This window comes from Peromyscus eremicus, chromosome 9, assembly GCF_949786415.1.
Source record: "Peromyscus eremicus chromosome 9, PerEre_H2_v1, whole genome shotgun sequence".
NCBI lineage: Eukaryota > Metazoa > Chordata > Mammalia > Rodentia > Cricetidae > Peromyscus > Peromyscus eremicus.
The window spans coordinates 56,607,725-56,634,282 of NC_081425.1; the positions used below are offsets into that span (position 1 = coordinate 56,607,725).

The 26,558-nt window shown below is 46.9% G+C and overlaps 1 protein-coding gene across 1 annotated transcript in view; it reads right to left on the minus strand.

Moving 5' to 3' along the window:
- Positions 1 to 7,862: 7,862 nt before the first annotated feature.
- The window catches only part of Fbxo16 (F-box protein 16), a 52,737-nt gene continuing 34,041 nt past the window's right edge, over positions 7,863 to 26,558 (minus strand). Inside the window, exons 7-8 of the mRNA XM_059274364.1 lie at positions 25,905 to 26,007; positions 7,863 to 8,130 (exon numbers count right to left, since the gene is read on the minus strand). Coding sequence (XP_059130347.1) covers positions 7,960 to 8,130; positions 25,905 to 26,007 — 274 coding nt within the window. The 3' untranslated portion in view covers positions 7,863 to 7,959. The remainder of the gene's footprint in view (positions 8,131 to 25,904; positions 26,008 to 26,558) is intronic.

Below are 26,558 nucleotides of genomic sequence, written 5' to 3' on the forward strand. Positions count from 1 at the left end.
CCTAGAGCAACTGACAGGCTAATGGGATTAGAGTCATATCAGTGGGCTCGGAGTTTGATTGAGAGACCCTGTCTCAATGAATAAAGAGGAAGAGGTTGAGGATGACTTCTGACTTCAACCCTGGGCCTTCACAGGTATGTTCACACACACATGCACATTAACCTACACATAAGTAAAGAAACACGCATACATTCACATGCAACACACACACACACACACACACACACACACACACACACACACAAATGGGACAGAGAAAGAAATTAAGGTCCCTGAAGATCCCTGATTGCTGAGTTGGAGGTCATGACTGCACATCCCAGGGTGGACACGACTGGTCTAGGGGGGCGGGAAGTGAGGGGAGGGTGAACACTGGAGCTGGACCTGGGAATCATCGAAGCCTCTCAGAGCCAACAGAGAAGGCAAAGGAGAGCCCATAGAGGAAGCAGAGGGTCCCTATGGATCAAGGGTAAGTCCCCACTGGCACGATGGGAGAGGAATCTGGCTTAGAGCTGTCTGTGGTGCACAGGTGGAAACCAAGGGGGCCGACGGAGCAAGACATGGCTTCTGACTCAGCAACAGCAGATGCTGCAGGAAGATCAGAGAGGATGAAAACGGAGGAGAGGCCACTGGAGGTGGCCAAAGGAGCACCCCCGAGAGGAAATTATGCTCACTCGCTGTAAGAGGGTGGCTTCCCTGCAGTGAAGGCTGAGGGTAGACGCTGATGCGCACAACAGGAAGCTAACGGACTGACTCACAAAAAAAAAAAAAAAAACCATCTTGCTGTAAAGAAAGGGGAGGGACAAATAGTATTCTTCAGGGAATGGTAAAGGATAGCCTGTCACTGAGTGTGGTGACACACCTCTGAAATCCCAGAATTTAGGATGTTAGAGACAGGGTGGTCAGTTCAAAGCCAGCCTCAGTATCATAGGTAGTCTGGCGGCAGCTTAGGTCACATTAGATTGTCTCACCCCTGCCCATCTGCCCCCAGAATTATAGGATCTGGGATGTAAGGCACATACATGAGAAAGCAAGTCCTGAGATACGCAAGGGAGGCGAGGTCACGATCCCACTGCGGGAGGGATGATGGTCTTTGCTTTGTCTGCAGCCACGCCCCCTTTCCCTACTGACTTGGAGCTGCCTGGTTGGGAGGTTCTCTGAACTTCAGCGGGGCACTGTGGGAAAAGATGAGTCTGTGTCTAAAACTGGCCTTAGGGACAGGAGATATGGTTCAGCGGTTAAGAGCACTCACTGCTCTTCCAGGGGACCCTAGTCTGATTTCCAGTACCCACAAGGCAGCGCGAAACTGTCTCTAACTCCAGTTCCCGGGGATCTGACGCCCTCTTCTGACCTTGGCGGGTACTGCATACACACGGTGCACGGACAGGCAAAACACTCACACATAAAAAAATACATTTTTTTTTAACATTTAAAAACTTGCCGGGCGCTGGTGGTACACGCCTTTAATCCCAGCACTCGGGAGGCAGAGGCAGGTGGATCTCTGTGAGTTTGAGGCCAGCCTGGGCTACAGAGCAAGTTCCAGGACAGGCTCTAAAGCTACACAGAGAAATCCTGTCTCGAAACCCCCCCCCCCAAAAAAAAAACCCAAAAAAATTAAAAACTGACATTAAAAAGGTAATTTGAATGGAATGAAAGACTTGAAATGAATCAACGAGCATTTTTCGTAGGTGCTGGCATACGTAGTCAAAACTGAAAAACCTTTCTGGATGCTGCTGTAAAGTGGAAGAGAGGGGAAGGAGCGCCCTCTAGCGTCCCTTCTCTGCTGGAGCCCGAGACTAAAGAAGCCGGCTGAGAAACGCGAATTTCTCAACTTCCCCTGACATTCTGATGACAGCATTACCGTCAAACACCCGGTCATGTGCCTGCTCAGTAAGAAGAAATGTGGAAACAGGGAGTGAGTCTTGGATCCTGTGAAGGACTCCCATCCCAGAGGGTGGAAAGATGAGGTTCCTACAGGAATTCGAACAATAGAAGATGGACACAGAGAGAAACGGGTGGAATGTCACAAACAGATGCATCAAAACTGGAAAGGACAAACATCAAGGTCCGTGTGGGAATGGAAATGTGTGTGGTTAAGATACTTGAGATGATACCCGGCTCCAGCTTCATCGTTGTTTTTTTTTGTTTGTTTGTTTTTTTCTGCCTCTTTAAGACAGTCTTACTATGCAGTCCAGAGCGGGCCTTCTTACAACAATCCCCCTGCACATACCCATAAATAGGATATTTTAAAGTATGAAAAAGAGGAGAAGGAAGAAGAAGAAGAAATGATCTGACAATCCATTCTTTTGTTTGTTTTATTTTTGTTGTTGTTGTTGTTTTGTTTGAGACAGGGTCTCACTATGCATCTCTGACTGGCCTAGAACCCAGCCATGTAGACCCGGCTGGCCTCAAACTCACAGAGATCTACCCGCCTCTGCCTCCCAAGTTCTGGGATTAAAGGCGTGCACCTCCATGCCCAGTTAATTCCACGCTTGCCAGCAGCCTTCAGGGGCTCTCTGAGAGCCCATGGGAACACTACCCCTAACCTTCCCGTCTCCCCACCAGCATCTTCTCCACTCACTCACTATCCTAGGAAGACCCTCTTTCCAGCACAAATACTGAATGAGGATTGACCCGAGGCACGACAGGAGAAGTGAGGACATATCCACTCAAGGAGGTGCTTGTGGCTACGGGGCGACCGTGTGGTGGGAGAGCTGTTCTTTGGAGTCAAACCCATGAGAGTCACATCCCAAGCCTGCTGATTCAGAGTCATTGCTTGGTCTTGCTCCTCCATCCTAAATTTCCCCTCTGTAACATGAGGGCGCCAGCCCTTCCCTTCTTCCCTCCCTCCCCGCCTCTCTCCCACTAAGGGTCTTGTGGAAGCTACACGCGAGTGGGCAAGCGGCTTCTGAAGTCTGTAGCTTCCCCCGCAGGCCCCAGAAGAACGTCCCGCTTACCCTGCACTTCTCACAGGCTTCCCTTGTCCCTGGAATGTCCAACACAGTTGCACACCCAGCACGAGGCCGGTCAAAGCAACACAGGCTGCAGGGGAAGGAACTGTTTGTTTGCATTCCAGGGCAGGGTGGTGTGGGAAGGCCTTTCCAAACCACCCTCATTACTTCCCCAGACTTTTCCAATCGCCCATGCCAGGCACAGAGAGTCACTCTCGCCAACCTCTGTATCTCTAAGTCTGGCTGTTGCTGAGTCTGTCTCCTCTGGTTCCCTCCGACCACTGCAGTTCAACTCCTCACCGTCCTCTCTGGAGACAGGCAGGGGCCCTGGGACCGGCAGTCTTCTGCCCAGCGCCTCTCCCCGGGTACCAGAGCCCTCTACACGCAGTCTCCCCAGGTCACTTTCCTATTTATCCCTTATCGATTCAGTACCTAGGGTGACGCCTTGACTTCCTGGCAGGGCTCAGTTTCCGGTTGGGACCTGATTTTCCAGCTCTCTCCCCAACCTCACGGCAGCTCAGACCAACTCCTGTGGTCTCCCGCCTTCACGGACGGTCCAGTCTCCAGAATGACCCATAGTGACTGAGGGGTTCCTGGAAATGGTTCGGGTTTTTGTTTTTGTTTTTTCATTTCCTCCTCCTCCTCCTTCATTTCCTCCTCTTTCTCTTCTGCCCCCTCTCCTCCTCTTCTTCCCCTGCCTCCTCCTCTTCATCTCCTCCTTATCCTCCTTTATACTCACCCCCACTCCTTCTTTCTCTCCTTCTCCGTTCCTTCCCCCCTTCTCCTTCCCTTTGCTCTGGAGATGCTGGCAATCATTCCCAGGGCTCACACTTGCTCACACTAAGCTACATATCCCAGCCCCTTGGATGTGGGCCTTGAGTACCAAAGCCGAGACAGGCCTGGGCACACCACGATGACTGACAGGCCTGGTTTCGCCCCGGGTCTCTGGCTATTTCGTTGTCCCGTTTCTAGCTCGGAAACGATCCCCCTGGCATATCCCCCGCCGCTTCTATTGATCGGCCCCTGTCTTTCTGCTTGGCCATCCCTTCTGCAGCTCCTCACAGAGTGGTTTATTTGTCCTCTCTTCGAGCTCTGTTCAAGGTCCTCTCTTCAAGGAGCCCTGCATTGCAATGGTTGCTCTCCTCAGCTTCTTGGGCTCCTTAGCCTAAGAACGAACAGGTTTATTTCTTACAATCACAACCTGCATCTACAGGTTCTGCATTCTCAGGCTCTACCAACCACACACACACACACACACACACACACACACACACACACACACACACGCTAGGAAAAGTTATCACAATATCACTGACACACATGTAGCATGCAGCCATGGTTGTATCCGTATTGAGCATCTGTGCCGTCCTTTTTAATCACCGTACAAAGACCACAGTATAACAACTACTCACATTGTGTTAGGAATTACAGTCATTTAGAAATGATTTAATGTATGGGAAAGGCTGGGGACATAGCTCCCTGGTACTAGCTTGTGTATGAGATCTTGGGTTCAATCCCCAGCACCTACAGAGATAATAAGTGGTAGGGGCTAAGGATATTAAGAAGTTGGTACAGTGCTTAGCCAGTACTCACAAAGCTCTGGGTTTGACCTCAGTGTCTCATAAACTGAGCGTGGTAGTCCACCAGGCCAGTAATTTCAGCATCAAGAGGTGGAGATAGAAAAATCAGTAGTTCAAGATCATCCTCAGATATATAGTAAGTTCAAGGCCAGCCTGGGATACATGAGACTGTCTCAAATACAGGTAGATCAACAGAAATAAATGGGGGGCTATTTGGAATATTGTATATGAAAACGGTAGGTTATTTGCACATAGGACACCTCTACAAGGTCCATTGTGGTGTTTGTGGTGTGTCCTAGAAATCAGTATGCTCGTCCAGAGCCTGGCAACCCTCCAGAGTCTGTGTCCCCTTTTCCAAAACGGAACAACCGTCTGGCCAACTAAACAGAAGTGACACTATGAACCTCCATGACTGGAACCTCAAAGGTGACTCAGGCCCACCTGGCTCACCCCCATGTTCCAGAACCCCAGGCCCTGTGAAGGGAACAAAGGATCTGCCTTCAGCCCTCACTGAGCTCCTAGTAGACGGCCCACACCATGGCCCTCCGCCATCTTGGAAACAGATCTTTCACTCCTCTATTGGGAGGGCCAAGGGCTTCATAAGGGAGCAGAGGCAAGTTCTCCACACAGAGCCCTGCCCAAACTTCAGGTTCATGAAGAAAATAATCAGCCGCTCACTGTAGTAAGTCTGGGGTAGTTGACAGACGGGAATACATAGGTGAAAGACAGCCACACCTGCAGTGGCTGGTATAGGTAAGTCCTTCTTCACCTTGATAATTCTCGGTCCAGACAATTCTGGTTCATATTCCAGAAGGGAATAGTGGCAGACTCCAGCCTGACCCGTTCAAACAGGCCCAGAGTCTAACTGGCTTCTGACACGATTAAAAGGTTCCCTGGGATAAAGAGAGAGGCAGGCGCAGCTGCAGACCACGCAGCATCTCCATCTGCTCATGGCTGCTGGGGGCTGACCATGAGGACACAGGATCCAAGAAGAGGACCATTTTCCTATGGGAGAGACACAAGATCTCAATGTGGAATGATGCTTTCATGTCACCCTAGGTGGCACAAATGAGGTGATTCTTACTCAATTGTTTTGTTCCTACCCATCATTGGGACACACACCACTTCATTCTGTACCATCAGTCTGGGCCATTGTTCTAAATCGTGTGTGTGTGTGTGTGTGTGTGTGTGTGTGTGTGTGTGTGTGTGAATTGTCTGGCATCACAACTGATGGCTGTGTTTGCCATTCTTTTCAATTCTGCACAACACATCTAAAATAAACAGCTTACAGAGGAAGGGCTCATTTTGACTGCTGCATCAGAGTTTCAGTCCCTGACCACTTGGCTGCATTGATTCTGGGCCCATGCACAACAAGACAGAATAGCATGGGGAAAGCCAAAGCTTCTCCCCTTGTAGCAAACAGGGCAGAGAGTAGGACAGGAAGGGGTCAAGGACAAGACAGACCCTTCAAAGTATGACCTCTGGGACCTACTCCCTCTAACCGGTCCCCATCTCCTAAAAGCACATTTGGTATAAACTCCTCAATGAATTAACTCACCGATGATGTCAGACCCTAATGATATAATCACTTCCCAGTGATTGGATTTGCCACCTCAGGACCACATGAGCCTCTTGGGGGGCTACTTCATACTCAAACTATAACAGCAAACTCTGCTTTTCCGTTTTGTTTTACTTAGGTAACTGTGCATCCTAGAACAGCAGTTTCTGGGACACTGAGATGGGTAGGTACATGGGTAGGTGGTTTAGTGTAGAAGGCAGTGTTGCGAGGTAAGTCCACCAGAGATGACCACACGGACACTTGTAAAGCCAAAAAAGAAAGTCATTATTGCTGGCTGGCGGCTGCATAGGGAACTTGCCCAAATCATGCAGCCCTGAGCTTTAACAGTTTGTCTTTCATGCAAAAAAACCACATCCTGGTTGTCACACTTCAGTTAGCGAGAAGCAGAACTACAGAAGCCAGAAATCAAGGTCAGCACATTTAAGGACTTTTCTGGAACTATGGACTAGGTCTTTGATGGATTAGGTCTTTGTTTCCATGGCGGCAGGCATTGGGGCCTGTGTGCTGGGTTTTAAGATGGGAACGGTGCCTTTAACATGGCGTCTCGGTTGTGTTAAGGTCTGGGGGCCTGTTACAGTAGCACTCAAGTCTTTGTGGCTAAGCAACTTTGTTTCATTTTCCAGTTACTCCAAAGCTCTTTTAAATTGCTTAAATGCCAATTGACTTTTCCAGACATGTATTCTATTGTTGGGATGGGGGGGGGGGGGTAGGGGGTGGGAGGACTGATGTGTGTGGAGGCCAGAGGACACCTTTTAGGAGTCAGTTTTCTCCTTCCACCGTGGGTTCCAAGGACTGAACTTAGGTCTTGAGGCTTGTACAGGAAATGCTTTCACCCGCTGAGATCTCACTGGTCCCAGACCTGTATTCTTTTCCTCCATGATACTGGCTATTTTCCATTGACCTACCCAGACTTTCTGCTCAGCCTCGCCAACTCTGCTCTCTTGCCTCAGGAGGCTGGCAGCTAAGGGCTGAACCACAAGGATCTTTGCCTCTACTTCCAGATGGGGTTTGCCAGGAGTGTGGAAGGGTGTTAAGAGAGAAGACTGGGTATCGGCCGCCTCCCTCCCTGCATTCATCTGCCACCTCGAACACATCCTGTCTGCCAGCCTCTCTTCCAAGGCCACAGCAGAAGCTGGATTCCAAGTCTTCCAATCTCCCTTCTCCCTTGGTCTCTTTGGCCCAAAGGATGATAAAGGTTCTCACTGCTGCCCCCCTCAATAGCATCCTATTTCGAGTCTCCTAATCCTGCCCACAGCGTGTGTTACTGGTTGAACCACGCCCCCTACAGATCCACATGCTGAACTCCCAACTCCCAGTGTTTTAGAATGAGCCTGCGCTTGGAGACAGATGAATAGGGTTAAGTGAGCCATTGGAATGGTCCAACAGGACCTAGAAAAAGAGGGTCACGTAAAGACAGGGAGAAGATGGCCAGTGGAGAGAGGAGACCTTGGCGTTACCTGCTGACATATCATCTCGGACTTCCAGTGTTCAGACTGTGAGCAAACACATTTCTGTTGTCAAAACCTCTCGGTCTGTGCTACAACCCCAACATTCTAAGCATCTCCTTTACCAACTACTCAAGGAGGCTTGGGAGTGTCATTTTCTTCTGGGACCCTGACTTGCCCAGTATTACCCATGAGGCCATTAGACATCCCTTCATCAAACCCAACCTATCTATTGGCACTTGTTACCATTTCTGCCATCCATTCTCTTGTCTTGAGATACAGTAGACCCACAGGACCATTTACAACAAGGTACTTAAACCAAAAGAGTTTAATGGAGGGACTAGTTAGAATCCAACTCTCATCTGTGAAGAATACCTTGTCATTTCTAGAAAAGTCCTTTTCCATCCTTAAGTCAGCTTCAACTCTGGCACCTCTGAGGGGGATGACTGAAGCCCAGGGTGTTTCGGAAAGTGCTCCATGAGAATCGTAGCTGCTGCTTCAGGATCTGAGGGTCCCGTTGGCAGATGAAGAGGCCAGGCAAGACAAACTGGAACTTTCGGATGGGAACTCAGGGACATCTAGGGAAGAAAAAGTACCATTAGCGGGAAGGCTATTACAGTGTCAAAGGAGGTCATACAATTAAACTTCTTGTAATGATATGATGCAACGTAATGCAGTCATGAGGCAGATGAGGATTTCTAAAATTTCCTACATCATTCCCATGCAGATTTCATAGATTGAACTATATAACTAGTAAATCTTCACCCTCAAAATAGCTTTCACACACACACACACATACACACACACACACACATACACACACACACACACACACACACACACACACACACACACACACACGAGGGCGCTGACTTCATTCTTCAAGGGCCACCCACCTTGGTTTTTTGAGACAGGGTCTCTCAGTAGTCTGGGGCTCGTCAGTTAAGCTAGGCTGGCTAGCCAGTGAGCCCCAGGGATCCACCTGTCTTGACCTCCTAAATGCTGAGATTATAAGTACACACTACCATACTTTGCTTTTTACGTGGGTGCTGGGGGTCAAATTCAGGTCCTCATGCTTTTAAGACAAACACTTTATAGACTAAGCTATCTCCCCAGTCCCCACCACATTTTATTTGATCCTCAAGAAAATCATGAGATAGAAAGGGAGGGAGAGAGAGGGGCATTCACAATCTCCATTTTACCAGCCAATGAAACGGAGGAACAGGTCTGATAGCTACAGCCCACAGTCACACAGCACAGTGTCACAGCTAGCTCCAGAGACCTCTGCATCTTAGACCAGGGAACACCAGCACGGTTCCATGCCTTTCACTCTACTCATCTGCATGCACACTTAGGAACAAGGCAAATGGCCCAGGTCGACAACCCAACCCAAACTCACAGTGACAACAGATCTCTCCTTGACATCTGGCGGTGTGCAGGAAATGGAAGAGGGAGGAACAGAGAGTAAGAAGATAAGACAATCTGAGCTTGAGGCCATAAAGAGGGAAGTGCTTTATAAAGTCAGCCTTTGAAGGCGAGCACTCGGGAGGCAGAAACAGATACGTTTCTGTGGATTTGAAGCCAGACTGGTCAACATAGTAAGACCCAATCTCAAATAATAAATTAAATTTAAAAAGTTTGCCCTAGAGCTAAGCATGATAGTATACATCTATAATCCTGGATGTCTGAATTTAGAGGAAGGAGGGCTGCCGAAAGGTCAAGGCCAGCCTGATCTACACAGTCCTAGACTACCTGACTCCAAACAAACAAACAAACAAACAAACAAACAAAAGGTAAGTAGTGTGCCTTTCCCTTGCTTCCAATTGCACAGTGATGAAAGACGATTCCCATGGCCGAAGCCCCGCCCCCACCCCCCAATCTTGGCAGATCACTGTGGAATCACTAATCCATCTTACACCCTGACAGATGTGTGCAGGCTTCCTCTGAATCTTGGAAAATCTCACTCTTTATTTTCATTGACTCAGAAGCCAGTGATTGGTGTCACTTGCTGTCCCCCTCCAGCTAACTTGCCCCTTCACTGTCCCTCAAGGACGAATCATGTAGAATGGTCCTGCCCCACACCTCCGACCTGCCTGAATTCCTTACAGCTAACTCATCCTTCAAGGTCCACCTTCTCCTAGAAGCTTGAATGTCTGGGGGTTTGTTTGTTTGTTTGTTTGTTTGTTTGTTTGTTTGTTTTGAGACAAGGTCTCATATATAGCCCAGGTTGGCCACTTTGAAATCTTGATCCTCCTGCCTCTGCCTCCTGAGTGCTGGGATTATAGGCATGCATGACTACATCTGGAGATTCAGATGAATTATATATGTGTTCACACACATGTACATGTGGAGGCCAGAAGTCGACCTCAGCTATTTTCCTCAACTGCTCTCCACCTTGACTTCTGAGGCATGGTCTCTTGTTGGCCTGGAGCTTGCTGATTCAGTTAGACTAGCTGGCCAGGAAGCACCACTCACATCTGTTTCCCCAGAGCTGGGGTTATGGATATGATGGATGTCTTAGTTAGGGTTCCTATTGCCACAAGCACGACAACTCTTATAAAGGAAAAAACATTTAATTGGGGGGGTTTACAGTTTCACACGTTTAGTCCATTATCATCATGGTGTGACATGGTGGCGTGCAGGCAGACATGGTGCTGGAGAAGGAGCTGAGAGTCTTACACCTTGATTTGCAGGCAACAGGAAGTGAACTGAGACATTGGATGTGGCTTAAGCATATTTGACACCTCAAAGCCCACCTCCACAGTGACACACTTCCTCCAACAAGGCCACACCTACTCTAACAAAGTCACACCTACTCTAACAAATTCACACCTCCTAATAGTGTCACTGTCTTTAGGGGCCATTTTCTTTCAAACCACCGCACTGGGATTGCAGACACAGGCCAGCCACTACTGTCAACTTTTATGTGGCACTGGCTGGGTATCAAAGTCAGGTCCCCATGCTTGCACAGAGAACATCCTACGGAGTGAGCCATCTCCTCATCTCCTCAGCCCTGTTATTGTGTTTTGGACTAACATTTCTCTGTATAGCCCAAGCTGGCCTGGAACTTATAGCAATCCTCCTGTTTCTGCCTTTCAAATGCTGGGATTACAGGTGTGCATGAGCCTGCCTATATTTTTGTTTTGTTTTGTTCTGTTTTGTTTTTTCAGCACAGGGTTCCTCTGTGTAGTTTTGGTGCCTGTCCTAAATCTCACTCTGTAGACCAGGCTGGCCTCGAACTCAGAGAGATCCTCCTGGCTCTGCCTCCCAAGGGCTGGGATTAAAGGCGTGCGCCACCACTGCCCAGCAAGCCTGCCCATCTTGAACGCTTTCACCTTCTGGGGTTCCTCCATCAGTGGGATCCTAGAACATTACTGAGTCCCCTACCTTCGCCTTGACTGCTTGCTCTTGCACATCAGTATTTATCTCTGTGAGTCTTGGTCTCCCTGCCTGCAAAGCTGAGGTCCTGCACTTCACTGGTTCCCCAGGGGTTGTCTACAGAGGTGCAGAACATATTGGATGGTGATCCCCCCCCCCGCCAGAAAAGTAGCAAGTGGCTAAGTTCAAAGGGTCAAAAGGTCAATGTTAAGAGTGGGAGCAGGGGGATGAGAGCATATAACCTTCTCCCGTCTGACATTTTCAGTATTCAGATTCCTATAGAGGCCAGTCTGTGCATGATCCGAGATCCTTAGTTCAAAGCCTACCTAGGCTACATAAAGAGTTCTAGGTCAGCCTGGGCAACTTAACTAAACCTTGTCTCAAAATGAAAAATAAAAAGAGAGTTGGGGACACAGCTCAATGGTAGAACACTTGCCTAGCACATGGGAGGCCGGCCCTGGGTCCAATCCTCAACACCACAAAGAGAAAACCAATCAACCAAGGATAGAGCCACTGTTTCCAGCTGTCTGCAGATCCACCCAGGGCAACAGAACAAACTGGAGTGTTCCTTTGTGCCCTGTCGGGAACAGTAAAGACAAAGCTCTGCCTGCTGGATGAGGACGAGGCCGGCTCTCACGATAACAAGAATGGGCTCGTCCCCGTCGTCACCTGTAACACTTGCAGTTTAATCCTATTACTGAGCCCTGCTTATCTGTCACTGAATTTGAGGAACCCTTTGCTCCTGAGCCCGGGGCAGCCACAGGCCTGGGCAGGCTCTTCGCCACTCTCCTTCTTCACGGTGGCAGGTCCCAGGAGCTGCCCTGCCTTGCTCCTCCACAGTAACTGTCACCACCGTCCAGACTGTGGGCTTTCTCTTTCCTGCGGAGAGCAGTTCTGGGAAGCTGGTTTTCTTATGTCTATTCTCCTTCTTGTCCTGGTTCCTTCAGTTTAAGACCCGTTTTTGTTTTGTTTTGTTTTGTTTTGTTTTGTTTTGTTTTTGTTTTTTGTGTGTGTTGTTTTTTTTGTTTTTTGGTCTGCTTTGGTTTTTGGGTGTGTGTATGTAGGTGTACATAGGTGTGCGGGTGTGCATGCCTTTGTGTGCACACGTGTGTGCATGCAGGTGTGTGGATGCACATGTGGAAACCAGAGGACAACCTCCAGGGTCATTTCTCAGGTGGCACGCATCTTGGTTTTTTGAGACAAGGTCTCTCAGTGGCCTAGAACTTGCCTAGTGAGATAGGCCGGGAAGCCCCAAAGGTCGGCTTGTCTCCACTCTCCCAGCTCTGGGATTACAAGAGTCCACCGCCATGACCAGCTTCCCCCACAAACACACCTTACATAGGTGTTGAGGATCAGACTCAGGTCCTTGTGTCTGCAAGGCAAGCATTTTACCAACGGAGCCATCTCCCCAGACCCAGTTTAAGACTTTAATATCTGCTTTTTTGCTGTGTGTGTGTGTGTGTGTGTGTGTGTGTGTGTGTGTGTGTGTGTGTCTTAGAGACAGAGTCATATATACTGTAGCTCAGGCTAACATGGAACTTACCAACATAGCACAGGCTAGTCTCAAACTCATAGCGATCCTCCTGCCTCAGCCTCTCAGGGGATTACAGGCATGAGCCATAAAATTTAAGAGAAAAACAGGGGAGATAAATAAAAGAATAAAAACCTTAGAGTGCTGGATCTTGGTTTGCAACATCTGACTGTGGTTGAAATAACTAGAAATGTCCCTCATCCCAACCCCAGGGCTCCCCAAGCCTTTTCCTTCCTACTGATCTTGGCTACCTCCCCCTGAGACCCCTGAAGTGTCTACCTTCTCAGACATAAACTTAGCAACAGGGACAATTTTAGGAAGGTGACAGAAGTCCTGATTTCACGTGGTTCATTTGACCCCTGAGCACCTTAGGTCGAATCTGTTTGCACTAACCCTCCCTCCTCCGTGGAGCTTCTTCCTTAACAGGCATCTCCAAGTGGGCCTCTGAGATTGTTTTCCTCCCTTTCTTTAAAAATAGAACTTCTTCATTGTTTGCATAGGCTACATTTCTGCATAATTTAACACTCAAAAGACGAGAAAGGGCTCAATGAGATCCCTCCATTCATTCCCCTCTCTTCCCTCTTACAAGGCCAACCAAGGTTACCTGTTGCTGTATAGCCTTCTAAAGATACTGTGTGCATTCACAGTGCTCACGACAAGTACAGGTACAAATGCACACATAAAATACAAGTGTTGCCCACGGGAACACAAGTGCACATGTGCACATGGCACACACGTGTCAGCACAAAACCACAGTGTTAGTTATTGTTCCTCTCTTTAAAAAATATTTTTGCTTATCCTTTGATAATCTCATAATGCATGTAATTTATTTTGATCATATTCACCCCCTATTGCCCTCTCTAACCCTCTCCTACTTCGCCTGAACCCTTTCTTCTCCTACTTTTGTGGCTTTTAAATTTTTTATTATTATAACTCTCCAATGCATTTAATGAGTGTTTACTGAACACGGGTAACTCACCAGCAGCCACACCACTGAGGAAAAATGAATGATTCCTGTTCCCCCACCCCACCCCAGCAGCCATCAATGCCAACAGCTCCTCAGCTAACCTGGCACTTCACCAGCCCATCCCCCACTCACCATGGAATGGTAAATGGCCCCTCCTTGTGCAGCTGACCACAGCTGCTGTAAGTCCAGGCTTTCAACACAGACTCGCTGGAATTGGCCTACTTCCTGGGCAGCTGGTGCCTACCTCATCATGGCTGGATCTGCTTCTCCATCTGCTCTTCCCCCTGAGTCTGGCTCTTCCGTTCAGGCCTCCTCTGAATGGTTCACTGGGAGACCCACGGGTTCCTCAACCCTACCATGTCTGCTGAGTTTCCGGCCTCAGTGAACGAATACTGACTGGTACAATGACCTACCCCGGATACCTAGTTATTTCTTCCCTAGTTGGGAGCTTTCCCCTCTGGCCTGTGAGCCACCCGAGGGCAGGAACTGTGCCTTATCCTGGTGGTGTCCCTAGTGCCTCGTCCAATCCCTGCAAAACACTTGTTGAACCGGCGAGACCCCTCCTAGTGTCTCCTTCTACTGCACAGCAATGGCCGCAGCAGGGAGACGCTGAAATAAACACAGAACATGCTGGTGCTAGGCTGGATGCTGGGAAAGTGGGTGAGAGGCCCCAGAGGCTGCTGAAGCTGAGAGACCCAAGACATAACAGTGCCCTCGAAAAGCGACAAGCAAGAGACAGCCTGTATGAATAAGTCGGTCCACAGACCCGCATTTTTTATCCTGTAGCTATTTTTTTTTTAATTTTTCATGTATGTGCAGCCACCTGGAAATGTTCAGCCATACGAATACCACCATCAGAGAAGCCCATGGACCCATGAGGAGAGCGACAGCACTTAGTGAGTATGGAGGAGGAAATACAGAGCTAAGCATAGTACGTAAGGTGTCCTAGGAGCTCTTCCAGAAAGCCAGCGGCCATCAGTGTAAGTACTTGGAATCAGACGTTCATTAATCTTCCCAGCACTCTGTAATGTGTGTGTGGGGCAGGAAGTAAAGAGAGTGGCGGAGCCGAGCACAGGCCTGCGTCTGCAGTCCCGACTGCTCCGGAAGCTGAAGCAGGAAAATCATTAGAGTTCATTGGTTCGAGGCCAGTAATGAGATTCTGTGTCAGAGGGACAGCGGGGACATGGCAGATCTTCACTTTGCAGAAGGAATCTCCACCCCCTTCAATGTTTGGGAATTATATCCCTTCCATATTGTACTATGACTTCTAGTTCGGGGTGATAGGTAATTCTGTGTCTAAATGTGGATTATTATTATTTGAAAATCATAAAAGCAGAAGGTTTTTTGCGTGAGTCACGTAAACCGGGATGATCATCAGTGGTGACCATCCGTGGAGATGAAAGCTCATGGAGGGAGGAATCTTCACTGAGGTGGAGCTCCTCTGGGGCAGGATCCCTGAGGGGTGATGGCTGGGCCGACCTCCCTGCTCTTCTGTAAGGAAGACTCCTGTCCTGTCCCTGCTCTGGGCAGGACCCTGCTTTGATCAGCACCATGAGAGGGTGTCCTCTTCCCGCACTGTGTGTGTGTGTGTGTGTGTGTGTGTGTGTGTGTGTGTAGGACGTATTAGGGAGAAACCATCAGCACCACCTGAACATGCCTCAAGCACGGCTTTCTCTGGTTATCTTGAGGCAACCGTCAGCTGCGGAGGAATATGAGAGAAACTTAGCCAGGGTTTTGAAATTTTAACCCAAGACTCCAAGTCTGTGCCTCTTGGCCATCCAAGTAGGTGAAATAAAGCAGACATGTTGCAAAACATGCATGGGCCACACAACCCAGACAGCGGCGTGATGACTCCTGCTTCACAAGAGCCATATCTCAGCACACTGGCTTCCAGATTTTCAGTGAAGCCTCATATTACCAAATGCTACACACACACACACACACACACACACACACACACACACACACATGCATAGACAAGATATATACACACAGACACATATACACAGACACACAGACACATACAGACACACACAGACAAGCTAGACATACACACAGACACACACACACACACATATGCACATACTCACAGACACACACACACATACATACACACAGACACACACAAATACATATGTATACATACACAAATACATAATATACACATACATATACAAGTACACATTTACATACACATGTGTAATACATGTGTATACACATAAATACACATATACAAACATAAACACACAAATTCTAAAAATTCATAATACATACAATACACACACAAATCCACATACATGCATACACACAAACATACATATACGTACATATATATAAATACAGACATACACATTCATTAACACAATACATATACATACATACACATGTATGAATGCTTCATGAACGCTAGGCAAGCACATGAGTGACTGAGCCACAGCCGCCCAGTTTACAAGGCAAAGCAAAGATGAAAGGAAACTGGGGTATAGCCGGAACGTACATACATATACATACACGCACACATACATACAAATATACATATGTACACACATTCATACATATACACGTACACATGCATACATAGACACACATGCACATATACACATATATTCACATACATATACATGAATACACATATACACATGCACATACCTGTGTACACAAATACACACGTACATACATACACAAACTACATAAACACAGATGCACACACACATGCATTCCTCCCGCTATCTACATTCATATATAAACACTGTGGTAGCTGTGATTCAAACCTGTCATCATAGATACGCCTATAATAATAACATATAATTCACGAGCAGAGTTCTTTTCTGGTGGATCCAAAGTGGATGCTACTTTGTTTTGGTTTAAATAACCATTTGGCATCTGTCTAAATGTTTGGTGACAGAGAAGCAGGAAGCCCCTTGAGCGGGAAATGCCAAGGCCGTTCATCATATCTAGTGTGACAAGGGAGACAACCGGACAGGACGTGCAGTGAGCTCTCCTAGCAGTACAGGAGAAATGCAGGCTCTAGACGGGGTTCCCAGGCTTGTCCTTTTATTTATTTTTATTTTATTTTATTTTATTTTATTTTTATTTTTTTTGGTTTTTCGAGACAGGGTTTCTCTGTGTAGCTTTGCGCCTTTCCTGGAACTCACTTGGTAGCCCAGGCTGGCCTCAAACTCACAGAGATCCGCCTGGCTCTGCCTCCCGAGTGCTGGGATTAAAGGCGTGCACCACCACTGCCTGGCTTATTTATTTTTTATTTTTTTATTTTTTGGTTTTTCTTTTTAAGATTTATTTATTTATTATGTATACAGTGTTCTGCCTGCATGCCAGAAGAGGGCACCAGATCTCATTACAGATGGTTGTGAGCCGCCATGTGGTTGCTGGGAATTGAACTCAGGACCTCGGAAGAGCAGCCAGTGTTCTTAACCTCTGAGCCATCTCTCCAGCCCTATTTTTTGGTTTTTCAAGACAGGGTTTCTCTGTGTAGTTTTGGTGCCTGTCCTAGAACTCACTCTGTAGACCAGGCTGGCCTCGAACTTACAGAGGTCCACCTGCCTCTGCCTCCCGAGTGCTGGGATCAAAGGCGTGTGCTACCACTGCCTGGCCCAGGCTTGTCCTTTTAGGCATCAACACTGACAGCCAAAACCAGCAGTGGTGTGTGTATTCAGTGCACTTCGTGCTTCGGTTTGGAAGGGCGGAGTGAAGCGTGTGAGTGCCAAGAAGCCAGTGCAGGGAACGTACATAGACACATAATATACAGACATATCCAAACACACAGTGGGGCAAAGGCCATATGGACACAGAAAACATATGGCTTGCACTTCACTTTTACTTTGTTCTGAGACAGGGCTTCTAGCCCAGGCTGGCCTTGAACTCATGGAGTCAAGGTTGACACTAAACTTCCAATTCTCTTCTCTCCATCCCCTGACTGTTGGGATTACAGATGTGGCCCCCAAACTCAGGTTAGGTGGGGATTGAATTTACCGCCTCATGGAGGCAAGGCAAGCACATCACATGACTGAGCACAGCCCCGCCCACTTCAGAAGGCAGAGCAAAAAGGAAAGGATACTGGGTCAAGATGGGGATAGCCTGAACATCCCCCCCCCCCCCCCCCCCCGCCACTGTTTGGAGTCCTTGGCCACCGCCCTCTGGCTGCAAGGCTGGTCTCTCCTCCAGTTCCTCCTCTGTCTGCTCCTCAGCAGCTGTCTCTCACACCTGCTTTGTGGTCCCAGGTGTGATTCCGTATTTAACTGCTGCTGCTAGTACAGTCATCATCATCTGAAATGCTTGGGAGCAGAAGTATTTAGTTTTGCAATATTTGCTACCTTAGGGATGGGCTCTGACTCCACAAAGGGAATTCATTGATGTTTTTTATACACCTTATACATGTATCCCAAAGGCGAGTTTATGGGATATTTTCCACGCACTCTAATTTTTTTACTGTGACCTGTGCTGGGAGGTCAGGTATAGAATTCTCCCTGGTGTCACTCAGAAAGTGTGATGATTAGTTTAGTTGTCAACTTGACACAATCTGAAATCACCTGGAAAAAGGGTCTCAGGGAGAGACTGTCCAGATCAGGTTGACCCACGGACATGTCTACGGGGGTCTGTTTTTATTGCCTTCATTGATGTGGAAAGACCTAGCTTGAAAGAACAAAAAACAAAACAAAAATGACAGTGGGTGGCATTGCTTTTGGGTTCTGGCCCACGTAAGTGTACAGAGGTTCTGAGCACCAACAAGCATGCATGTTTCTATTCTCTCTGACTATGGATATGACTAGCTGCTTCTAATTTCTGCCTTGGCTTTACTGCAATGATGGACTGTAACTGGGAATTGTGAGCCAAATAAACCGTTCCTCCCTTAAGCTGCTTAATGTCAGGGTATAGTATACAGCGAACAGAAACAAAATGAGGACACAGAGCATTTCAGATCTGGGCTGTTCAGATTAGGGGTGTGACGTGCATATTACCATGACTAGCAACTACTGGCTGGTGCCCACTTTGAGCTAAGAACTATGTTAAATGTCTCACCTCCTCCCAGCCCTGTATCAGTCCCGTTAACTGTCTCCATTTTTCCAGATGAGGAAATAGTCCCCAGAGAGCTTAAGTGCTCTGGGTTAAATTTCCAAGCTACAAAAATAGTGATACTGGGCATTGAGCCTAGGCTATCTGAGTCCCCTACTCTGTTCTTAGACAGCAAAGTAAACAAGAAAGATGGTGTGTAATGGAGGTGTAGGAGCTGCTGCTACTATAGTAAGTACTTGTGTTAGTTGTCAACTGGACAAAATCTAGAGTCACCTGGGACCTGGGTCTCTGAGTCTAACTGTGAGGAATTGTCTTAATTAATGTGGGAAGACGAATCTTGACTCTGGGTGGGGCCATTCCAAGCAGGGAATGCTGGACTGCATAGAATGGAGAGGGTAAGCTGGGTGCTAGCATGCTCTCATTCACTTATTGCTTTCTGCTCTTGATGGTAGATACAATGTAATCAGCTGTTTCAAGTTCCTGGGGCCTTGATTTCCCCACAATGATAAACCGTAACCCAGAACTGCTAGCTAAATACCCCCCCCCCCAAATTGCTTTGGTCAGAGTATTTTATCACAACATCAGAAAAAGAAACAAAGACAGGCTGGGCGTGGTGGCGCACGCCTTTAATCCCAGCACTGGGAGGCAGACCCAGGCGGATCTCTGTGAGTTCAAGGCCAGCCTGGGCTACAAAGCAAGTTCCAGGACAGGCTCCAAAGCTACACAGAAAAACCTTGTCTTGAAAAACCAAAAAAATCAAAGACAGAAATCAGTATCAAGATATGTTTTGCTGGGCTGGAGAGATGGCTCAGAGGTTAAGAACACTGGCTGCTCTTACAAAGGTCCTGAGTTCAATTCCCAGCAACCACATGGTGGCTCACAACCTTTGGAAGAGCAGACAAAAAAAGAAAAAAATATGTTTTGCTGCTGTGTAAACCTGATCCTGTGGCTCTTAGGCCTTTGGAACTGTTTTGTGGAAGGAATATGGAAGACTTTGAAACACTGGGCTAAAAAAAAACCACTGAATGCTGTGAGCTCTGCCATGATGGACTGTAACCTGGAATGGTGAGCCAAATAAATCCATTCTTCCTTAAATTGCCTTTGTGAAAGTATTTTATCACAACAGTGAAAGAAACTAACACGGTCCTTGATTTATACCTTACATTTATGTGCCAATAACAACCCAGCAAGATAAACCATGATTCCCATTTTACAGATGGAGAAGATGAGGCTTAGAAAGACTAAGTAACTCACCCACAGTCACATCATTTAGGAAAAGAACCCAATGCCATGTCCAAGTATAAGCACATTCTTTCTGCTTCTTTCCAAATGAACTCCCCAGGTGTTTCCTTGGTGGAGAAAGGATTTAAAAATCTCTCCTGTGGAAATGGGTAACTTTGCAAATCCAAACCAAATGGATATCATTAAAAAAAAAAAAATGGGGAGAATTTGCCGGAATTTGAAAACAGTTATTGAAGACTGTCAGAGAGGAAACCACTTTGAATTCTCTTTTGTAACGTCTTCATTTTTAGTGAATCATATTTTCCCAAGTTCAAACAAAAAGATGAGAGAGTAAACGAGAATTATTGGCTTAAAATTTGGATTCACAAATGGAATGGCTTACCTTTGGTATTCTATCTAATTGTCACTGTAATCACAGTTGCGGCCTCCAGGAAAGGGAAAAGAGAAGCATGGACACATTCAGTAGAAACCCAGAGGACCCTTATAGAGTCAGGATTCAGCCTGGAATGTTGTGTGTATGCACCCATATGCATTTGCCGGTGGGGGCCAGGTAACTGCCGGTGTGGTTCCTCAGGTGTCATCTACCTTGTTTTTTTGAGACAGGGTCTCTCACTGGCCGAGGATTCAGCAGTTAGGCCATGCTGGCTAGCCAGTGAGCATCAAGCATCTACTCATCTTTGCCTACCCAGCACTAAGACTGTAAACACACACCACCACTCCTGGCTCTTCGCACCTGTCTCTGCCCCATGGGTTCTAGGGATTGAACTGAGGTCCCCATTTCAAGGCAAGTCCCCAAGAATGATCTCCCTACCCTCTATTCTAGAATACTCTTTAACAATGTTGTCATGCAAATTCCCGTTGTAGACACGGGAAGATGTAAACCCCAGGAGATTGACTGTTAGAGTTGAAACTGGACCCTGGGCTGTTCCATTCTTTCTTTCACACCATCCCAGAATCGCTTTAGAGTACATTTCTTTCTTTCCTTCTTTTTTCTCCCACTTGATTCAGCAAGGCAAGAAGAGAATGCTCAGAGAAACATTAAAAAAAAAGGTCAGGATACTAAGAGTAAAGTGATCCTGAAAAGAGGTGAGGAAGGTAATTGCCTTCTGGAGGCTGGAATTAGCAGCAGGTCTTATCTAAGGCAATTAGAGAGTATAAGAGGGTAATTAAAGGCTCAACAGCTTTCTGAAATCCCAGCCCAGTCAGGACCTGAAAAGCAAGGACTAACTTCCAAGGAAAAATCCAACGGAGACAAAGGTGTGTGTGTTTTATACTCGACCCTGGTGGGAAGGAGAGATCAAAACGAGGTGTCAGCTGGGGGGTTGGGGGGGTTTGTGGAGGCGCAGCTAGAGAGATGGCTCAGTGGTTAAGAGCACTGGCTGCTCTTCAGAGAACCCAGGTTCGAGTCCCACCTGTAACTCCAGTTCCAGACGCTCCGAGGCCCTCTTCTGGCCCCTGTGGACACTGCACAATGTGGAGCGCAGACATACACACAAGCAAAACACACAAACATCAAAATAAATAAAATCTCAAAAGCAATTTTTTTTAAAGATGTCATCTGTGCTCCTCTGAGTCCAGGTCCAGGAAATCTGACACCCACATCCTGGATTTTTTGTTTTCCTGGACTTCGAGACTTGCAAGATCTTATTTGTATGTATAAAATGAATAGAATTTACCACAGAGATGGAAGGTTTACACCGCATAGCAGCAAACATACTTCCTTGAAATGGGATGAGGGGGTCACTCTTGTCCCGATGACCTCCATGACCCATCTCAACTTCTCTCTCTTTCTCCTTTCACCTTCTACTCTCTGCCTCCATCCTTCCTTGCCTTCTCCTCCGCTCCCTTCCCCTTTCCCAGACAGAAGTAACAAAGGAGATTCTTCCCCTGATCTCAAGAACTGTAGGCTTAGGCTGCCCCTCCTCGGCATCCAGGACTGTGCCCCCAGTGCGCTGTGTTCCGCTCTACAAACTCACCAAGGCCTCCCTGCAAGGAGACAGCTTCCTCCTTCCCTATATGAATTTTGGAGGTCAGCTGTTAAGATGTGGAAGAAAAAAAAATGATGTGTGTGTGTGTGTGTGTGTGTGTGTGTGTGTGTGTGTGTGTGTTGATACCAGACTGGGAAATCTTTGAAGTTTAAATAAGATGAGGGCATTATGGCATTTGTGCTTTTCAACCTGATCTGTTTGATATGGAATATTGTCACTACTAATAGTAATGGGGATTTCTTGATGTGTCTGAAAGTTTCCCAAGAAGTCTTGGAAATTTCAAAGCATCCCCAACCAGATCTAAGCTTGATTCCCATCTCCTAACAAATGTTCACACCAAAAAGTGGTTAGGGAATTGGCTCCGTCTCAGGCAGCCCCTCATTGGCTCCGTCTCAGGCAGCCCCTCATTGGCTACATCTCAGGCAGCCCCTCATTGGCTACATCTCAGGCAGCCCCTCATTGGCTAGGTCTCAGGCAGCCCCTCATTGGCTACATCTCAGGCAGCCCCTCATTGGCTCCGTCTCAGGCAGCCCCTCATTGGCTCCGTCTCGGCAGCCCCTCATTGGCTCCGTCTCGGCAGCCCCTCATTGGCTACATCTCAGGCAGCCCCTCATTGGCTACATCTCAGGCAGCCCCTCATTGGCTAGGTCTCAGGCAGCCCCTGAGATCTCTGCAGTACACGTGAGAACACAAGAAAAAGCCGACTTCCAAACTCACACCGGTTAAGCAGGAATTGGGCAAGCTCACAGTGCTCCCTGTGCGAATTAGAAGCTGATGCCCTGGGGACGTTTCTCTTCAGACAGAGCCCCATCTCAGCTTGCTCTCAGGAGTGACGGGCAGAAGAGATGCTAGTCTCCCTGGCAGGCCTACGCAATATCCCTTGTATTCTTTCGTACTTAGGCGCTTTCTTCTTCCCCAAACCTTTCCATTCCACACTTTACCTTCTCCAACTACCACATACCCCTCTCCCCCAGGAGAGGAACAACGCGTCTTCAATGATCATCATCTCGGATAGTCCTCTGGTTAGGGGAAGGAGGCATGCCACTGTCAGCTGTTCAGTTAGCACAGGCTCCCCCAACTACAACACCCACCTGTTTCTCCCCCACCCCCCCATAAACCTGTTGAAAGGATCCTGGAACTTCCTATCAAAGTCCCTCATTGGAGTCATCTGGGGTGCGGTCACGTGTGTCACCGTGTTCCCCCTCCTATGGAGGAGGAATAGCTTCATGCCACTCCCTCCTCTCCCTAGGCTTCCCCAGCATCTCTTCATTGTCACAAGAGTCCTACATCACCAGCATGGCTTTTTCTTTCCCGGGCCTGTGACCCAGAGTGAGTGTAAACTGCCACTCTATGGAGAGGGGTCCTGAACTGCTACCCAACCGCCAGCTTGTCACAGGCCAGCATATCCAAAGGCATGAGTCAAAGACTACAGCATAGTTCTGGTCGGGGCTTAATTATACTCCATGTTCTTTATCAAAACTACCAAATGTATGTAGTAATTATAATTAGTATACTTACAAAACCAAAACAAGTAGATATAATAATCATGTTTAGCAATAGCTAATTGTTCTCTATCATTAATTCATCTGGATTTCCCTCTTAGCCCTAATTAGCACATCTTCTCCATGGTTTATTATTTACGTATTTACCTATGCTTTTGAGGTAGTGTTTTACCTTGGTCTAGCTCTGGCTGGCCTGGAACTTGTACTGATCCTTCTCATGCCTCAACCTCCCAGTGCTGGAATTACAGGGTGTATCACCGTGCCTAACCACTTTTTTGTTTGTTTGTTTTTTGTTTTTTTGGTTTTTAGAGATAGGGTTTCTCTGTGTAGCTTTTGGTGCCTGTCCTGGATCTTGCTCTGTAGACCAGGCTGGCCTCGAACTCACAGAGATCTGCCTGGCTCTGCCTCCCAAGTGCTGGGATTAAAGGTGTGCACCACCACTGCCCAGCTTTAAAGACAATTTATTATTATTATTATTATTATTATTATTATTATTATTATTATTTTGAGACAGGCTCTCATTTTGTAGCTCTCAATAGCCTAGCACTTCCTGGCACTTGCTATATACCCTAGGCTGGCCTTGAACTCAGATCCACCTGCTTCTGCCTCCTAAGTGTAGGGATTAAAAGTACCTACCACCTCCCAGCACCTAACCACTTTCTAATGTCTTCATTTTGTTTGTTTGGGTTGGGTTTCTTGTTTGTTTGTTTTGGCACAGGGTCTCATATAGCTCAGGCTGGACTTGAACTTGCTATGTAGCTAAGGATAACCTTGAAGTTCTGATCCTCCTGCCTCCACCTCCCCAGTACTGGGATTATAGGTGTGAGCCAGCATGACCAGGTTGTGCAGTGCTGAGGATTGAACTCAGGACTTCATGCCTGCTGGGTAAGCACTCCACCAGCAGAGTTACATCTCCATCCTTCCGCTTTTGAATTTTTTAAAATTTATTATTTTTATTTTATGTGCATTGGTGTTTTGCCTGAATGTATGTCTGTGAGGGTGTCAGATCCTCTGGAACTGGAGTTACAGACAATTGTCAGTTGTGAGCTGCCGTGTTGGTGCTAGGAATTGAATCCAGGTCCTCTGGAATAGCAACTAGAGCTCTTAACCGCTGAGCCATCTCTCCAGCCCCCACTTTTGAATTCTAATGAATACTTTAAGAAATCTTTGGTAGTGTTTGATAGATAGTTAATGTCAAAAGCCACGGATTTTTGTGCTTTTTTAAACAGGAGAAACATTCAATTGCATTGATAATTTCTAAGTATACATTGCCACCAACCCTTGTCTTCAGATTCATATTTTCTCCCCTCTCTCTCCTTCTCCCCTCTCTCTGTCTCTCTGTTATTTTGAGTCCAGTCTCAGACCCACAGCTGTCCTCCTTCCTCAGCTTCCTAAATGTTGGAATTCAGGAGTGGGCCACTGCACCTGGCTCAGATTCTGTTTGGCTGCTTTCTTCTTCTTCCTCCTCCTCCTCCTCCTCCTCCTCCTCCTCCTCCTCCTCCTCATTTAGTGAGATGGAAACCAGGCAGAATGCCTCATAATGGCCTGTGCAGTATGTATGTATGTATGTATGTATGTATGTATGTATGTATGTATGCATCTATCTATGTATCTACCTATCTATCATCTATCTATCTATCTATCTATCTATCTATCTATCTCTCAATATCTATCTATCTATCTATCTATCTATCTATCTATCTATCTATCTATCGATCTATCTATCTTTTCAATCAGCAGATTCATAGACAGCTTTACAGCTTTGGTCCAAGCTTCACAGGCTGTACATGTCTACAAGAAGCCTCCTCCAGTGCAGAAGAACTGGTCTTTAGCACACAGGCGGGTCTATTTTAAGAAGCTTATCTCTCACTCTCTTGGTTTTTTTTTTTTTTTAAATATAACACTTGAAAATACATTTCAGCAGAATGTAACAGGTTCTCAAGCAGAGCTGTGGAAGAGATTTACTCCCAAGTGGGTGCAGATTATCCCGCCAATTGACATCCATTCTCTATTAATTTTCCTGGAGTGTGTCCTCAGCTTCTCAGTTCTCATTACATGCACTTTTAATCCTACCCGAACTCCTTCCTACTTGCTCCAAAACCTCTCAGAATGTGATAAAAAGGGGATCCCCCGTGGTCCAAATTACAATTCAGGAAAATCTGCTACAAATTAATTGTGTTCCCTAGTCACAATTACTGACATTATTATGTTGCCGATTAACTACTTTTTAACTGGAGACAGAAAAATTCTTAATTCAGTTTTTTCTTGGGGGGGGGGTTTACTTCATCCACCTATTTATTTATTTATCTATCTATCTATCTATCTATCTATCTATCTATCTATCTATTCATTCATTTATGTATTTATTCATTCATTCATTTATTTGTAGCCCAGGCTGGCTTTCTGGCTTTGCGCTTGCTGTGTAGCCAAAGATGACCAGGAATTTATAATCCTTCTGCCTCTATCTCCCAAGGGCTGAGATCACAGGCGTTCCTTACTGTGAGGTTTTTGCTGTACTGGGGATGGAAGTCAGGGCTTCCTGTATGCTGCCCATCACTCTAGCATCTAAGCTACGTCTCTAGCCCCAGAGACCAAGGTTTAAACAACCACTTGATGATTCTGATTTAGCAAGCAAATTCAATTTCACAAATAGGATTAGGGACCAGGGTAATTTCCACCAGTTATGGGGGGAGTGTTTCGGAAGCCGACTTACCAGTGACTGTGCTTTCCTGAGCCTGGCTCTCTCCTCAAGCCTGTTTTTCTTATCTCGCAACTGCCGCTTGGAGTCTGGGGTCACTTCGTTCCTTTTTCTTCTTCTGCAAAATTGCAAAGTGATGGGAAAATTATAACTGATCATTTTAAGTCTTCAGCAGTTCACATAGCTATTTTTTTCCGTTCGACTTCTGATGGTCCTGTGATTTAAAGACCGCCTGCACTCCACTGGAAATGAGTCAAATGTCTGTCTACAGAGAGCCAGTTCAATCAGCCCTGGCACAGGAACACAATGGAGAGCTATGAGCTGTGAAAAGGAAGTCAGAATAGTTCTATAGACCACCGTAGGGTGAGCCCCAGGATACAATGACACATAAGAAGAAAACCAGGTAAAGAGAGGCGAATATATTGTATGCTGCCATTTATCTCAGAAGGAGACATCTAAAAGCATAACATGCCTGCTATTTGCCAGTACTTCTTAAAACATAATTTTTATTTTAGGTGTTTGTGTTTTGCCTACATGTATATATATGCAATTCCTGTGGAGGCCAGAAGAGGGAGTCAGATCTCTTAGAACTAGAGTTACAGGCAATTATGAACTGCCGTTTGGGGGGCTGGGAACTTAACTCAGGTCCTCTGCAAGAACAATAGCTCC